A 16,789-nucleotide genomic window follows, 5' to 3' on the forward strand; every position below is an offset into this window, starting at 1 on the left:
TCAATTATTTCCTTGAATATTTTCTCTTTTCTTATGTCTCTCTCCTCTCCTTCCGGGATTCCTATAACTCTTATATTTTCTTTCCACATGTAGTTAGATATTTCCTGAAGTCTTTCTTTATTCTTTTTCCTCATACTTCTCTTTCCTTTTCTTTTTGGTTCTTTTTATTTCTGTGTCTTCGAGAGTACTTATTCGTTCTTCCATTTTGTCTATTCTGTTATCACTGCTTTTCCCAGAGTTCTTTAGCTCCTCCATTAATCCTTTGATCTCCTGCATTTCTTTCACTTCTCTCTTTAGGGACTCAATTTCATTCTTCCTATTGTTGATTATTTTTTCCTTATCGTTGTTTTCCTTTATGACTTCTTTCAGTTTTTTTAATAATGGCAATTTTAAATTCTCTCTCTGGAAGGCTCAGCATTTCTTCCAAGTCAGTGTTGTTGCATTCTGGTGGATGATTTTCTTTTTGTGGTATATCTTTTCCTTGAGGACTTGCTTGGTTGCTTGCAGTTTTTCTTCTCCCTGCTGCTTGTTTTCTGATTTGTCCTATGCATTGGGACACTGTGTCGCTGGTACTGGCTGGCATCTTTTTGGTGTGCTCTTTCTCGGATGTCGGTAACTGGTGGTCAAATTGAGTCAAAAACTGTTATGCCGGAAGTCCAGTAGGGCAGTGGTACTATGAATATGTTAGTGGTTACTGTCACAGAAAATCTTCTCCTTCTGTATTTGTTTAATTCCAGAGGTGGGTCTTGCAGTCCCACAGACTGCCATGGCCATGGCTGGATTGCCCACTGGGCTCCAAATCACAGGATCCCTCTCTGGGCTCCGACTGGCGGAGTGGACCTGGCTTGTGGGGGCTTTTCAGCTCACCTCTGGCTGTGGGGGCTGCCCTTTTCCAGTTCTAGGCAGTCAAGGTGGGTTCCAGAGGCATGGATACCTGGTCTTAAAGGCGAGTCAGGAGGGCACTTCCCTGTATCTGTGCAGTCTCAATTTTCTTTATTAAGTATTATTAATAATAGAAGTTGTTTCCAGTTACATATATTTTACATATATTTTCAAAGAATAAGTGATAGAATCTTTTTTTTTTCATTTATCTATCAGTTATATTTGGACACTTATTTTGATTGAGTCATTGAGAGAGCAATCAATACTATTCATCCGAATGTTGCAATCTAGGGGTAAGTAATAACCAAACACACCGCAAGAAATTGTTGAATGAATAAACACCATGTTCTCTATGGAAAAAATCATGAGGAATTATGTGTGCAAAAGATGTCTCCACAGTGAGAAATAGGATATTTAAGGAATAGGATTTTTATTTATTTATTTTTATTTTTTTATAGAGGCATGTTTTATTTATTTATTTATTATTTGTTTGTTTGTTTTGTTTATACATGCACTGGGTACAGTCAGAAGCACGGGAGGGTGAGAGAATTCACCAAAGCCAGAGCGGGGAGCAGAGCAGGCAGAAGGACTGAAGTACACTGCTGAGGGGAGCGGCGGGTGGCAGGAGAGGTCTGCGCGCCATGTGGGACCCTCCTCCGGTGGCCGGGGAGCAGCTGGGGATCGAACCAGTGCCGCAGAGGCCGCGGGCAGCTTCACAACCCAGCGCTCAACCACTGCGCCACCGGGGAGGCCTAGGAATAGGATTTTTAATTTTTTTATTTAGTTTTTAAAATTATTTCTACTAGAGATAATATTTGGAAACATCCTTCAAGCAATGGAAGCTTAATGCACCCACCACTTACCACCCAGTGTCACCACCTGAGTCCATTGTGCTTCCTTCCCCCATTGCTTTTATGCTTCCTCTACCCCTTTCTCCTCTGGATGCTTCAATTCTATAGTCATCTTTCAAGGGTAGATTTTATAGGTTGTCCTCACCTGACTCTTAGTTTAGTTGTTCAATATTCCACATATTAGTGACACCACCTTGACTTTATTTTTCTCCTTCTGACCTATTTCACTTAGTGTTATCCCTTCCAGCTCAATCCATATGGCCACAAATGGCATCTTTTTGTTTGCCGGAGTAATGTTCCATATATACTGCATCTTTGTGATCCACTCACTTGTTTTTGGCATTTAGGTGGTTCCCATAATTTAGCTCTAGTAAATAGCACTGCAAGAAATACTTTTGTAGTATATGCCACTGCCTCATCCACCAAAAGTATTTTGAAACCTTGTCCACCATATTCACATAATATTCCAGCCCTTAGAAGCATGCCTGGCAATACTGCCCATGATAATTGTATGCCGAGAAAATGAATGAACTGACCACTGGATACTGCATGCAGTCCATTATCTTGTTTTATTGTATAACATTTACTTCTTGGAAACTGTAAACATTTTTGTTTAATTCAAATGTATAAGGAGGAAACTGAAAATAGGGAGTTTACATCTTGGGGAAAATACCAACTCAACAGAATTCCACAGAAAGTTGTAAAATACTGCATGTATATTAGTCATGCAGAAAAAACAAGATATTTAGAAAACTGTGTAAATATGATGTCCTCATTAGATATGATGTCCTTGTCTGTATAAATATAATATCAGATAAATATGATAATCCTCTTATCTATAGAGACCAAATACTGGGACATTTTAGCTTAGTCCTTTGCTGGATCCTCCTCACTGAATTCATGTTTGATATAACATTTACCTTTAATAGGCCTTAGAAGATGGATATTTACTTTCACCTTTATTTAAAGTTGTAATGACTTCAATTTCCTGTTCAGTATTTCCTATCCAAATTTCCAAAAGAGAAATATGTTTATTAAAATTAGATAAATAAAAGACTGTTGGATAAACAGCAATTTGGTATATTTTCTTGTCTGATATAAAGTGCTATATATCATGATTTTGTGTTCTTTATAGATGTCCTTCAGAAATTAAATAGAAATAAATTGATGTTCAATTCCAGCATGGAATTAAACTTTAACATTTGGAATTCTTCACTTTCACAGTGTTTTTTAACATTTTATGAGCTTAGTAAGAGTGAAGACATTTTTTATTTGTAATATAACATTTCAAATATTCATTCAGAATTATACCTGTGTATAGCTTTATCAATAACAACTCTATTTTCATCTAACTTCAGATTTTTGAATGGGTCAGGATAAAAACAAAAACTTACATATATGTCATTATGATACATAAATAAGTCATTATGAAGATGTGTTTCTCTTTAAGAGCTTCATCAGTGCATTTTGCACTTCCTTATTTCTCAGACTATAAATCAGGGGATTCAACATGGGAATCACGATGGTGTAAAATACGGAAGTGATTTTCTCCTGGATGGCTGAGCTGATGGATGCAGGTTTGAGATACATGAACATGAGAGACCCATAAAAAATAACAACCGCTGTCAAGTGGGATCCACAAGTGCCGAAAGCCTTGGACCTGCCCTCTTTAGAGTGCATGCGGAGGATGCTGGAGAGGATAAAAACATATGAAATGATGATTGTCACACTGGTGGCTACCAGGTTAAATCCACCAACAACAAAAACCAAAAGTTCATCAATATATGTGCTGGAACAGGAGAGTTTCATAAGGGGGACGATGTCACAGTAATAATGCTTAACGATATTTGACCCACAGAAATCCAAGCTTAACAAACAACCCTCAAAAACCATGGAAAGGGTAAAACCTGCTGAGAAGACAGCAGCCACCAGCAGAGAACAGACCTGCGGGGACATGATGACATTGTAGAGCAGGGGGCTGCAGATGGCAACGTAACGATCATAGGCCATTGCTGCCAACATGTAGCACTCAGAAATAGCGCACACACAGAACAAATATAACTGAATATTGCATCCAGCATAAGAGATAGATTTATCTCTGCTTAAAATCCCTACCAGCATTTTGGGGATAATAACAGAAGAATAGCAGAAATCTGTAAAAGATAAACTACTGAGGAAATAGTACATGGGAATGTGAAGTTGAGAACTCAACACAATTATGGAGATCATGCCAAGATTTCCCACGATGGTAGCTATGTAAATCCCCAAGAAGAGGAAGAAAAGGGGCAGCTGAAGCTCAGGTTGGTCAGTTAATCCTGAAAGAAGAAACTCGGTCAATGTGGACTCATTTCTTATACTCATTCTCCTGTGGAAATCTGTGGAGAATAAAGAGACAATAATTCAGTTAGACAGGCAGAGACCCAGCTCAGCTCCCATTCCTGAATGGAAGTTCTCCTATCAACCTGGAGTCTGTTCTGTTCCTCTAAAAAGGACAGGTTCTCCACCAGGAAGTCAGCCTCAGTAAAATAATCAGTAAGCACTTGTCTACTATAATTTTAGGAATTATGCATAAAATTTCAGAAATAATACAGTGCCCTAAATTCTTTTACAAAAGTATAAAACTTAAAACTTTGTATTTATAAAGGAAACTACCGCTAAAGGTCATGGGGGAGGCTTTCTAAAGAAAATAAGCTAACATAAGGATAAAGAAAGTGCTGTGGCTGAGAAAACACTTTTGTTAATGGTAACACTTGCCTATGTGTGATCCTCATTCCAGGATTTCAACAGAGAAAGCGTCTCTGGTTAAGGCCAATAATGATTTTTGGATAAGGTTTCCAAGTGAGTTCAGCAGAGTATTATTAATCTGGTGGTGTGGTGATACCTGTATGTGAAGTAAGTATCCAGGATCCTATGATTTGAGATAACCAGAGCTAAAAAAGTTTCTTAACTGGAGGGTATTTCAGAACCTCCAAAATAATGTATAACCCATAATATTTTTGAAACTTCTTAAGGATCTTCTCCCCAACACTTAAAAAAACACATTTTAATATTCTTTGGCTCAGGGTAGTTAGAAAACTGAGTTTTCATTCCGAAGCATCCTCCAGTTTATCTAATCATAAGTGGTCTTTCTGGTCAGACTCATATTCTTCCTACACTTTAGTAAAGCTGGATGGTAGAACAGCAGGCTCCCACATGTCTCTGCTCTCTGAATCTCTGCCCATTTTCTGGGCTATGTGACCGCTTACAAGAACACTGAACAGGACTTAGTTCACTTCTTCCAGTGCTGCCAATATTGGCAAAGCAAACGACCTAGTTATTTGTGTTTCCAAAGGAGGTTCCTGTGTGGCACTTACCATTCTACCCAGAATTCTCCCAGGGGGGGAAAATGTCGCTCATGTGGGAGCTGCCTGTTCCAGGTTCAATTAGGAATTATGTCTGAAAAATATCTCTCTCTCTCTCTCTCTCTCTCTCTCTTTCACACACACACACACACACACACACACACACACACCCTCCCTCTCTCACTCTCTCTCTTGCTCACCCTCCACTGCCTTCTCTCACTCCCCCTACCTTTTTCTGTGTGTTTACCCAGAGATCATAAAGACCCCCACTTTGGCATCTGCTTTAGCAAATATTTATCTTGACCAGCCCAGCATCTACTGTCTCCAGGCTTTTTGAGAAGCTGTTCATGACTTCCTACTTCAGTCTATTACTGCTCTGTTAGGACATACTTCTTTGGGCCATTGCAGTTCCTTATGAGATTAGAGGCTCCTCCTGATTTCTCAAGTCCGTTTAAAACAAGGAAGCTTCCCAATGCTGAACATGTCTTCTCTGAGCAAGTTCTAATCTATAGAAAACTTAACTCTGGTATCAGCTTGAGGGAGGATGACAAAGGAATCATGCATAAAACAGATTGTCCCATTGTGCTTTGTATCTTAGCAGCATATGCTGGAGCCTTTCCCCGCCTAATTCCCTGCCAGTGACCTCACACAGGTGTAGTCTAGTCAATGTTCAAGATGACCGTGCACTTACCTTGAATTTCTTCATCCATGCTTTCAGTGTGTCCTTAGTGTTGCAGACAATGTCTACTCTCATGGAGAGTTTAGTTCCCTTGAATATTTCCTCTATCTTTGTTTACCCCATGTTCTCCACCTGTCTGTCTTTTATCCAAGCCAGCTGACTTCTTTTTCCTGCTTCCTAAACAAGCCTGTGCTGCAGGTCCTTGCAGTTTAACACATTGTTCACCAACTGGCCCCACCACCATCACTGGGAGGATGTGAAATGCACGATGTCATATCCTAAACCACAGCACTGACTCAGAACCTGCAGTGTTGCAATCTTTGGACATGATATTTCTGTACATAGAAGATCTATTGGGTTATTCTCCATTAGAGCTGAAATCTTATCCTCTTCTTTGAACCTCTCTTGCTCCTGTCTGTGCCAGAAAGCGCTGAATGCTCAGGTAAAGCTCATCATTGAAAATATCCTATGATGAGGCACCTTCTGGATGATTCTTCACAAGATTAAAATTGAACTGTACAATTTAATTTTTAGTACTTTGAGACCTATCCCCAGAGATTGCAGCCAGCATAATATGTCTTTTTTATAAGACAAATGCTATACAAATATATCATAACCTGCATAAACAGTGACCAATGCTTACTGGTATTGTTTAACCATCTGCTAAGTAATAATAATCTATTATGAAAGGTCTAAAATTTTTATGTTGCAATTTTGACCATTCTTAAAATAGTCTACTGCACTGATTTACCTGATTTAGGTCTCAGGAATTGTAGCAATTCAAAAGAAATTTGGTAATTAAGAAGTGTTCTAAAGCATTTCAGTGTACCCAAAGTATCATTAAATGATAACAATTAAGAGTATTTTATGAAGGTGGAATCTCAAAACAATTATTGCCTAAGAAAACTAAATTGCCAGAAATGCATAATTTATATATTTCTGGAGGCCAGTTTTTAAAAAAACCATAAAATAAACAGTTGAAGTCAATTTTAATGCTATAATTTATTCACCTGGTATATCCAAATAATCTCATTTTAAAAAGTAATGATATCAGAGCTATAACTAGGCTTTCACAATTTCTTAAAATATCTTTGGATTTCATAATGCATTTATGGTGCAGCACTCTGAAATCAAAGGAACCACATTTCAAATGTTTGGTAGCCACATGTACATATGATGGCTATGCATTGAATGGCACAGATGTAGATTATCTTTTTCCCTATCTGATTTCATGGTCAAAAATCAGTCTCCACTTTGTAAAGAAGAAAAAATTAACAGAAGTTACAGAAAGGACACTGAAGCATAAATACTATATTTAGTTTCAACACCAACTACATGATTTTCAGTATAAAATTTTACTCATCAGAATGTCTCTCTGAGCTTCATGCATTAATCAGTAAGAAAATAAACTCTTTAAAGGATTAATATACACATTAGACATAAGTTTGAACATAATTTGTGCATTGCATATATGCATAAATGTATTTGTAGTATTATAAATCTTTTTTGGGGGCTGGTGATTTTACAGATTAATGCACAAATTAGCCTCTAATGCCTTTATGCAAGGTGAGTGGACAACACAGACTGAGTCCAGATGGACATCCTAGGCCTGCTCTCTCTGTACCAAGGCTCAATGACCTGCAAATGCTCAGAAGCCATTTTGCTCATCTGGACAGAGCGATACAATATGGGCATCATACCTCTGAAACTCACCTTCTCCTTCTGAAGACATAGCTGAGTATCACTTTTCTTAGCCTCATCATGTTAGGAATAAGGATGATTTAATTATACCATTTCATCCTTCCACGACTAAACAATCATGTTACAAGAAGCAGATTTAAGTGCAACTGTAACTTCTCTAATCACTCAAATATTTCATGTCTGGGAATATAAGGACTAGGTGTTCCCAAGGGTTTCTTATCTCCTGGGGTTTAGCAGCCTGTGTAATATTTTCAAAATTGTTTAAAATTTATTATTGTGTAGAAGAATTTAGGTGTAGGCCTGCGATGCAGCGGCGGGGGGCAGGCTGGTGGGGGGGAAAGAGGATTCCACAGAGACAGAGTGAGGAGCAGAATGGGCAGATTTATTGAAGTACACTGCTAAGGGGAGCAGCAGGCGAGACAGGAGAGGTCTCTTGCCCCATAAGTGGGTTAGCTTCCTGGACAGGATCCAACTCAGGTAATAGTGGGGATAGTGCTGAGATTTAAGCCCTAGACCACTAGAGAGACCCAGACTGTATAGTTGTAAGAATTGTCATATGCTGGCCTATCAAACTCTTTTTAATATAAGGAAAACTGACCATGTACAGTGGTCACATTTCCAGAGTTATGCAATTTATTAATCCACCTTAAAGATGCCGCAATTAGGAGAATAAATGAGAAAAAGAATATTAATTTTCTTTATTAAGTATTATTAATAATAGAAGTTGTTTCCAGTTACATGTATTTCATATATTTTACATATATTTTTAAAGAATAAATGATGGAATTTTTTTTTATTTGTCCATCAGTTATATTTGGACACTTATTTTGATTGGGTCATTGAGAGAGGAAGCAATACTATTCATCAGAATGTTGCAATCTAGGGGCAGAGTATTGCCCAGACACAGCCTAAGAAATTGTTGAATGAATCAGCACCATGCTCTCTATGGAAAAACATGAGGAATTGTGTGTGCAAGAGATGGAGTGGATCACTAGTCCCCACAGTTAGAAATAGGATATTTAAGGAATAGTAGTTTTGTTTTTTTAAGATTTATTTATTATCCACATCCTCTGCAGCACAAGTTCGATCCCCAGCCGGCCAGGGAGAAACTCACATGGCGAGGCAGACCTCTCCTGTCTCGCCTGCTGCTCCCCTCAGCAGTGTATTTCAGTCAGTCTGCCTGTTCTGTTCCCCACTCTGTCTCTGGTGAATCCTCTCACCCCCCACACCTCTGGTGTACATGAATAAATAAATCTTTAAAAAAATAATAAAAATTTTCTTTCAAAATAGTGTTTTTGAATTTCTCAGATAGATGATCTGTTCTATGCAAACATCACTAATATAACATTGTTGCATAATTGTGTTATATAATCTTTAATCAAATTTGAATTTACTTTGTTAGACAGTTTAGTTATTGCTGATCAGTTGAGTCTTTTCAAATTTTATCTTACATCTTTTTAAAATTGGGAGAAAATTTTTGTTCTCCACAAAACTGATAAGGAGCTGATCACAAAAATCTACAAAGAGCTCACATGACTCAACAAAAACAAAGTAAACAATCCTGTCAAAAAATGGGCAGAAGAGTTAAAAAGACACTTCACCAAAGAGAAAATGCAAATGGCCAACAGGTGTATGAGAAAATATTCAACATCCCTTATAATCAAGGGAATGCAAATCAAAACCACAATGAGATACCACCTCATACAAGTGAGATCCACCTCATACAATGAGATACCACCTCATACAAATTTTTTTTTCATACATAATGAAAAAAAAAACTAACAACAAATGTTGGTGATGATGTGGAGAAAAAGGAACTCTCCTACAATGCTGGTGGGAATGTAAACTGGTCCAACCACAATGGAAGCCTGTGTAGAGTACCCTCAAATTACTAAAAATGGAGCTACCATATGACCCAGCAATTCTGCTCCTAGGAATCTATACAAAGGACACAAGAACATTAACTCAAAAGGATACCTGAACCCCTATGTTTATTGCAGCACTATTTATAATATGTAAGATATGGAAACAACCCAAATGCCCAAAAAATAGATGACTGGATCAAGAAGATATACACAGTGGAATACTATTCAGCAATCAAAAAGATAAACTCACGCCATTCGCAGTAACATGGATGGTGCTAGAAGGGATCATATTCAATGAAAATAGAAGGAAGAAGAAAAAATATCAGATGGTTTCACTTATCGGAGGAATATAGTGGAACCAAATAAGGGATCAGGGAATAAAATAATAACAATAAAAAAATTAAACAGGCAACTATAAGTCAGTGACATTCTGCAGGGGAGGGGGAGGCAGATCAAAACGGGAGCAAGAAGAGCACAAGGGACTATGGTGATGGTGCACGGATGAATAGGTGGTAGAATTCTATGGGGACTACACACCTGAGAGGAGAAAGGAAATATTTTACAAAAATGAACAATGATGTAAAATATGTATAAATAAATAAATTTTATATGTTTATATATATAAAGGCTATACTAAATCTATCTATCTATCTATCTATCTATCTATCTATCTATCTATCTATCTATCTATCTATCTATCTATTAAGATTTAGGATAGCCATATATATGTATATGGCCTATACTAGAGGAAAAATTAAACTTAATGTTGGATCATGATACTTTTGATTCTCTAATGTGGTCAAAAACAGATCTCTTTTCTGACTAGATGGATATAGAACTTGCATCAGTTCTCTGCACTCTGAGATGTGTTCATCCTTTAGCTTCCCAGTAGTTATTATTTTCTTGGCTGTGTTAATTTCTTCTGTATACAATGGTCTTTAGCCAAGACTTTTATTTCCTATGAAGATTTATGCAACCTCTGTGTCTGCTTAACAGCCCTCTGATTGGGTGCTGTGTACCAACATTTCTGAAGCCTTCACTGCACCAAACTCTGATATCTGTCTCCTCAACACAGATTACTTTTCCTGAATTGTGGTCTAAAAGTGCCCTCAGATGGAACATGCTAGGTGACAAGGTTCACCTCATTGTGTCTTTTCTACCAGGAATCACACTCCTGGGATACCTATTCTGCAAAATCTCAAAAGAGACTTAACATTTTTTTACCTGTTTTTCTAGTTATTTATGGCAGGTACTTAATTCTGATCAAAGTTTTTTTTTTTTTTCCCCATGGGCAGTGGGGAAATTTCTCATTTACTAATATTTTTTATTCTTTTGTTTCTAAAGCTGCATTTTAAAATGTCAATGTCTGACATGATCTTTCCGGCATATGTCTTCTTACGGAACTTCCTTTGCTACCTTTTTCTGCTCTTTCACGAGTTTTCAACCTTAATGCCTATTTCTTCAATATGCTTTCAGAGCATTTATTTATACCTAGAATTATCATGCTTGTTTATTTAATTACTTCTGTAATATATGCCACTCCCTCATCCATCAAAAGTATTTTGAAACCTTGTCTATCATATTCACATAATGTTCCAGCCCTTAGAAGCACACCTGGTGATACTGCCCATGATAATCATATGCTGAGAAAATGAATGAAGTAACATGTTGGATTCTGCGTGCAGTGCATTATCTTGTTTTATTGTGTAACATTTTCTTCTTGGAAACTGTAATAAACATTTTTGTTTAATTCATTTGTTTAAGGAGGAAGTTGGAAATATGGAGCTTACATCCTGGGTAAAATACCAACTCAAAAGAATTCTATAGAAAGTTGTAAAATACTGTACATGAAAGAACTATGCAGAAAAATACAAGATATTTAGAAAAGACTAAATATATGAATACTAAAAATGTATTTCCAGAATTTTTTTAAATGTTTTATTAAACTTAGTAAGTGTGAACATATTTTGTAATCACAATATAATATTTCAGATATTCATTCAGAATTATATCTGTGTATAGCTTTATCAGTAATATCATCTATATTTTTGTCTCACTTCAAATTTCTTTTAAATGGTCAAGATATAAACAAACACATATATATCATTATGATCCATTAGTAAGTCTTAAAATAGTATTTGTTATGAAGATGGTTTTCTCTTTAAAAGCTTCATCAGTGCATTTTGCACTTCCTTATTCCTCAGACTATAAATCAGGGGATTCAACATGGGAATCACAATGGTGTAAAATACAGAGGTGACTTTCTCCTGGACGGCTGAACTGCTCGAAGCAGGTTTGAGATACATGAACATGAGAGACCCATAAAAAATAACAACTGCTGTCAAGTGGGAGCCACAGGTGCTGAAAGCCTTGGACCTTCCCTCTTTAGATTGCATGCGGAGGATGCTGGAGAGGATGAAAGCATATGAAATTATAATTGTCATGCTGGTGGCTACCATGTTAAATCCACCAATGACAAAAATCAAAAGTTCATCAATATACGTGCTTGAGCAGGAGAGTTTGATAAGGGGAATGATGTCACAATAATAATGTTTAATAATATTTGATCCACAGAAATCTAGCTGTAACAAAAAAACTTCATAAATCATAGAAAGGATAAAACCTGTGGAGAAGACAGCAGCCACCAGCAGAGAACAGACCCGCGGGGACATGATGACATTGTAGAGCAGGGGACTGCAGATGGCGACATAGCGATCATAGGCCATTGCTGCCAACAGGTAGCACTCAGAAATGGCACACACACAGAATGAGAAAAATTGAATATTGCATGCAGAATAAGAAATAGTTTTATCTCTGCTTAAAATCCCTACCAGCATTTTTGGGATAATAACAGAGGAATAGGAGAAATCTATTAAAGATAAACTAGTGAGGAAATAGTACATGGGAATATGAAGTTGAGGACTCAACGCAATTATGGAGATCATGCCAAGATTTCCCACGATGGTAGCTATATAAATCCCCAAGAAGAGGAAGAAAAGGGACAGTTGAAGCTCTGGTTGGTCAGTTAATCCTGAAAGAAGAAATTCGGTCACTGTGGACTGATTTCTTATAACCATTCTCCTGTGGAATCTGTGGAGATCAAAGAGGAAAGAGTCCAATGAGACAAGAATAAACTCAGCTCAGTTCCCATCACCATTACAGGTTATCTTATTTACTTGGAGCCTGTTTTGTGCCTCCACTGAGGTTCTCCACCAGGCGTTCAGTCTCAGATAAAAAATGTATAAGCACCTGCCCACCTATGATTTTAGGAATCATGCATAAAATTTCAGAAAAAAATACATTGTCTCAAATTCTTTTAGCAAAGTATAACACTTTTAACTCCAGTTGAGAATGAAAACAACCACTAAAAATCATGGGGGAGGCTTCTAATGCAAGACAGCTAAGGAAAGACATAAAGAAAGTGTTGTGGGCTGAGAAAACACTTTTGCTAATGACACATTGCCTATGTGTGATCCTGCTTCTGGATTTCAACAGAGGAGGTGTCTTGTTAAGACCAATAATGATTTCTGGGAATGTTTCCAACTGTGTTCAGCAGAGTATTATTAATCTGGGACTGTGGTAATACACATAGATGGAGTAAGAATCCCAGGATCCTATGATTTGAGGTATCCAGAGCCAAACAAACAAGTTTCTTAACTGGAGGATATTTCAGAAACTCCAAAATAATATATAACCCACAATGTTTTGGAAACTAATTAGTGATCATCCCCCCCACATAAAAAAATACATTTTAGCACTCAGATCAATTAGAAAACTGAGTTTTCATTTCCAAATATCCTCCAGTTTATTCTAATCATAAACTGACTTTCTGGTGAGACTCATATTCTTCCTACACTTCTGTAAAGCTGGGTGGTAGAATAGCTTTATTGTTCCACACCACTACGTGTCTCTGCTCTCAATCTCTGATCATTTTCTGGGCTGGGTGACCCACTTACAAGAACACTGAACAGGACATAATGCACTTCTCCCAGTGCTGCCAATTTTCGCAAAGCCAGCAATCCAGTTATTTGTGTTTCCAAAGGAGACTCCAGTGTGCACGCCACCATCTACCCAGAAAGTTCTCTTGGGAGGGGAGACAGTGGTGGATATGGGCTCTGTCTGTTGCAGGTTTAATTAGGAATTATGTCTGAAATATCTAATCTCTCTCTCTACCACTGCCTTCTTCTCTCCCTCTCACCTGTATTTTCCTCTGTGTTTAACCAGAGATTATAAAGAACCCAACTCTGACATCTGCTTTAGTAAATTCTTGACCTGAGCAGTTCTAGCATCTGTCTCCAGGCTTTTCAAGAAGCTATTTCTGATGTCCTACTTTCAGTCTGTTTCTGCTCTGGTTGGGACACACTTCCTTTGGGCCATTGCAGTTCCTTACGAGGTTGGTGCCTCATCCTGATTTCCCAAGTCAGTTTAAAATGAGGAAGCTTCCTAACACTGCATATGTCTTCTCTGAGCAAGTTCTGATTCTACAGAACATGTAACTCTTGTATAGGCTTGAGGGAGGATGACAGAGGAATTGAGTGTAAAACAGATCATCCCATTGTGTTTAGTGTGTTAGTGGCATATGCTGGAGTTTCTTTTCCCTAATTTCCTTGCCAGTGACTTCACACAGGTGTAGTGTAGTCACAGAGACCACACAGAAAAATGGCAGTCTTCAAGAAGGCCGTGTATTTACCCTTAATCTCTCTTTATACATGCTTTCGATATGTCCTTAGTGTTGCAGACTGTATCTACTCTCATCTAGAGTTAATTCCCATGCATATTTTCTGTTTCTTTGTTTACCCCATGTTCTCCACCTGTCTGTCTTTTATCCAAGCCAGCTGACTTCTTTTTCCTGCTTCCTAAGTAAGCCTGTGCTATAGGTCCTTGCTACCTAGCACGTAGCCCACCAACTGGCCCCACCACCATCACTGGGAGGATGTGAAATGCACGATGTCATATTCTAAACCACAGCACTGACTCAGAACCTGCACTGTTGCAATCTCTGGACACGATGTGTGTGTACAAAGAAGCACTATTGGGTTATTCTCCTTTAGATTGAAATCTCTGCAGGCTCTTATCTTCTACTTTGAACCTCTCTTTGCTCCTGTCTGTACCTGGAAGCACTCGTGGTCAGGTAAAGCTCTTCTTTGAAGACATCCTATCATGGGGAGCCTTCTTGGATGACTCTGCAAAAGATTAAACTGAACTGTACAATTTAATATTTTACTATGTTCTATCCTCAGAGATTCTAGCCAGTGTAATATTTCTGTTTTTATAAGACTAATGTACAAATGTATCATAACCTGGACAGACAGTGAACAATGCTTACTTGTATCTGTTTAACCATCTGCTAAGTAATAATTTCTATTATGAAAGGTCTAAAATTTTTATGTTGCAAGTTTGACCATCCTTAAAATAGTCTACTGCACTGATTTATCTCATTCTGGCCTCTGTAATTGTAACAATTCAAAAGAAATTTAGTAATTTAAAAGGTGTTTTAAAACACTTCAATGTACCCAAACTATTATTAAAATGAATAAAATTTAGAATTTTTACAAAGGTAGAATCTCAAAAAGTATTGCCCATGAGAACTAAATTGCACATAAGTGGATAATTACATTTTTCTAGAAGCCCCTTCTAAAAACTAAAAAATAAACAGTTAAAGTCAATTTTAATGCTATAATTTATTTACCTGATATATCCAAAACATCTCATTTTAAAAGTAATGATATCAATGTTATAACTAGTTGTTTTTCATTATTGAAAAAAGTTCTTTGGATTTCCTAATGTATTTTATGCTGGAGCTCTTCTAAAATCAGAGGAACCATATTTCAGATGCTCAGTAGTCATATGTATATATATGGGTATATATTGAATAACACAGTTGTAGAATAATTTTTTTCCCTCAATCTGATTTCATGGTCAAAAATCAATTTCCACTTTTTAAAGATGAAAAATTAACAGAAATTGCAGAAAGAACATTGAACTATAAATTACTACACTTAGTTTCAACAATAACACTGAGATTTACAGTATAGCGTTTGCCTCATCCCAGTGTCTCAGAGCTTCTGTTTAGATAAGACTGTTAAGTGTGAATCCAATTTGTGCATTGCAAGGTCTATATAAATATATTAGTAGTGTTGTAATTCTATTTGGGGGCTGGTGATTTCACAGATTAATTCACAGATTAGCCTCTAGGTCCCTTAGGCAAATCGAGTGGACAACTCACACTTAGTCCAGATGGACATCCAAGGCCTACTCCCTCTAGACCAGGGCTCAGTGACCTGCAAACATGCAGAAACCTTTGTGCTCATGTGGAAAACCGGAGTTGATTTTAGAGCATGTTTTAACACCTACACAATATGGGCATCATACCTCTGAAACTCACCTTCCCCTTTTGAAGACTTAGCTGAGTATCACTTCTCCTAGCCTCATCATGTTAGGGATAAAGATGGATTGATTATACTTTTCATCCCTCAGTATCTAAACAGTCATACTCCAAGAACCAGGATAAGCGACTTCTCTAATTATGCAAATATTTTATCTCTGGAAATATAAAAACAGTAGTTCCCAAGGGCTTCTTATCTCCTGAGGTTTAGTATCTCTATGGCTATAATAAAGGTCATTTGCTGGCTTATTAAGCTCTTTTTGATATAAGAAAACCTAGCCATGTAATGTGGTCATATTTCCAGAGTTATGCAGTGGGTATAATCCAACTTTCAAATATGTTTAGTTTGCCACAATTAGGAGAATAAATGAGAAAAAGAATATTAATTTTCTCATGGACAGTAGTATTAACAATAGAGGTTGTTTCCAGTTATATGTATTTTTAAAGGATAAATGATGGAATCTTTTTTATCTATCAGTTATATTTTGTACATCTATTTTTTTGGGGTCACTGAGAGAGGAATAACCACTATTTGTCAAAATGTTGCAATCTAGTGGCAGAGTATTGCCCAAAACATCCCCAGAAAATTGTTAAATGAATGGACACCATATTCTCTATGGAATAATATGAGGCATTGTGTGTGCAAGAGATGGAGTGGATTACTGCTCTACACAGTGTGAAAGACAATCTTTTGGAATAGTATTTTTAATTATTTATTTATAAAAATTAATTGATTGTTTAATTTATAAGTTATTACATCATTGTTCATTATTATGCAATGTTTGATTTTTCTTCTCAGGTGTTGTACCCAAAAATTACCACCACCAAGACACCCAGGAACCATCACCATAGACTCTTGTGCTCTTCCCTCCCATTTTGATTCCTCTCCCTTCCCATGCCCTGCTGAATGTCTCCAAAGGACACATTAGCTTTGTCTTTTTTTTTTTTCTGATCCCTTGTATGGTTCCTATGTTCCTCCTATAAGTAACCATGCGATATTTCACTGAGCATAATCCCTCCCAGCTCCATACATGTTTCTGCAAATGAAATGAGTTTATCTTTTTTGATTGCTGAGTAATATTTCA

The 16,789-nt window shown here is 37.2% G+C and overlaps 3 protein-coding genes across 6 annotated transcripts in view; 1 reads left to right on the top strand and 2 right to left on the bottom strand.

The window, feature by feature from the left end:
* LOC119240793 (olfactory receptor 4D5) overlaps positions 1 to 16,789 on the top strand; it is a 388,728-nt gene that overhangs the window by 239,805 nt on the left and 132,134 nt on the right. The window lies entirely within an intron of this gene.
* On the bottom strand, positions 3,159 to 7,504 carry LOC119239906 (olfactory receptor 8D4-like). The gene is made up of 2 exons (XM_037504299.2): positions 7,467 to 7,504; positions 3,159 to 4,108 (listed from the first exon to the last, which is right to left on the bottom strand). The coding sequence occupies exons 1-2, from the start codon at positions 7,483 to 7,485 to the stop codon at positions 3,159 to 3,161; spliced, it is 969 nt and encodes a 322-aa protein (XP_037360196.2). The 5' UTR covers positions 7,486 to 7,504.
* Positions 11,461 to 12,396, bottom strand: LOC119239907 (olfactory receptor 8D4-like). Its single transcript, XM_037504300.1, has one exon. It carries the CDS (start codon positions 12,394 to 12,396, stop codon positions 11,461 to 11,463), a length of 936 nt encoding a protein of 311 aa, XP_037360197.1.

This window comes from Talpa occidentalis, unplaced genomic scaffold, assembly GCF_014898055.3.
Source record: "Talpa occidentalis isolate TD23 unplaced genomic scaffold, MPIMG_talOcc4v2.1 talOcc4.12, whole genome shotgun sequence".
NCBI classification, from domain to species: Eukaryota; Metazoa; Chordata; class Mammalia; order Eulipotyphla; family Talpidae; genus Talpa; species Talpa occidentalis.

What these genes read in the sequence shown, in the direction of transcription:
- LOC119239907 (XM_037504300.1), bottom strand. Translation starts at nt 12,396, where the DNA reads ATGGTTATAAGAAATCAGTCCACAGTGACCGAATTTCTTCTTTCAGGA.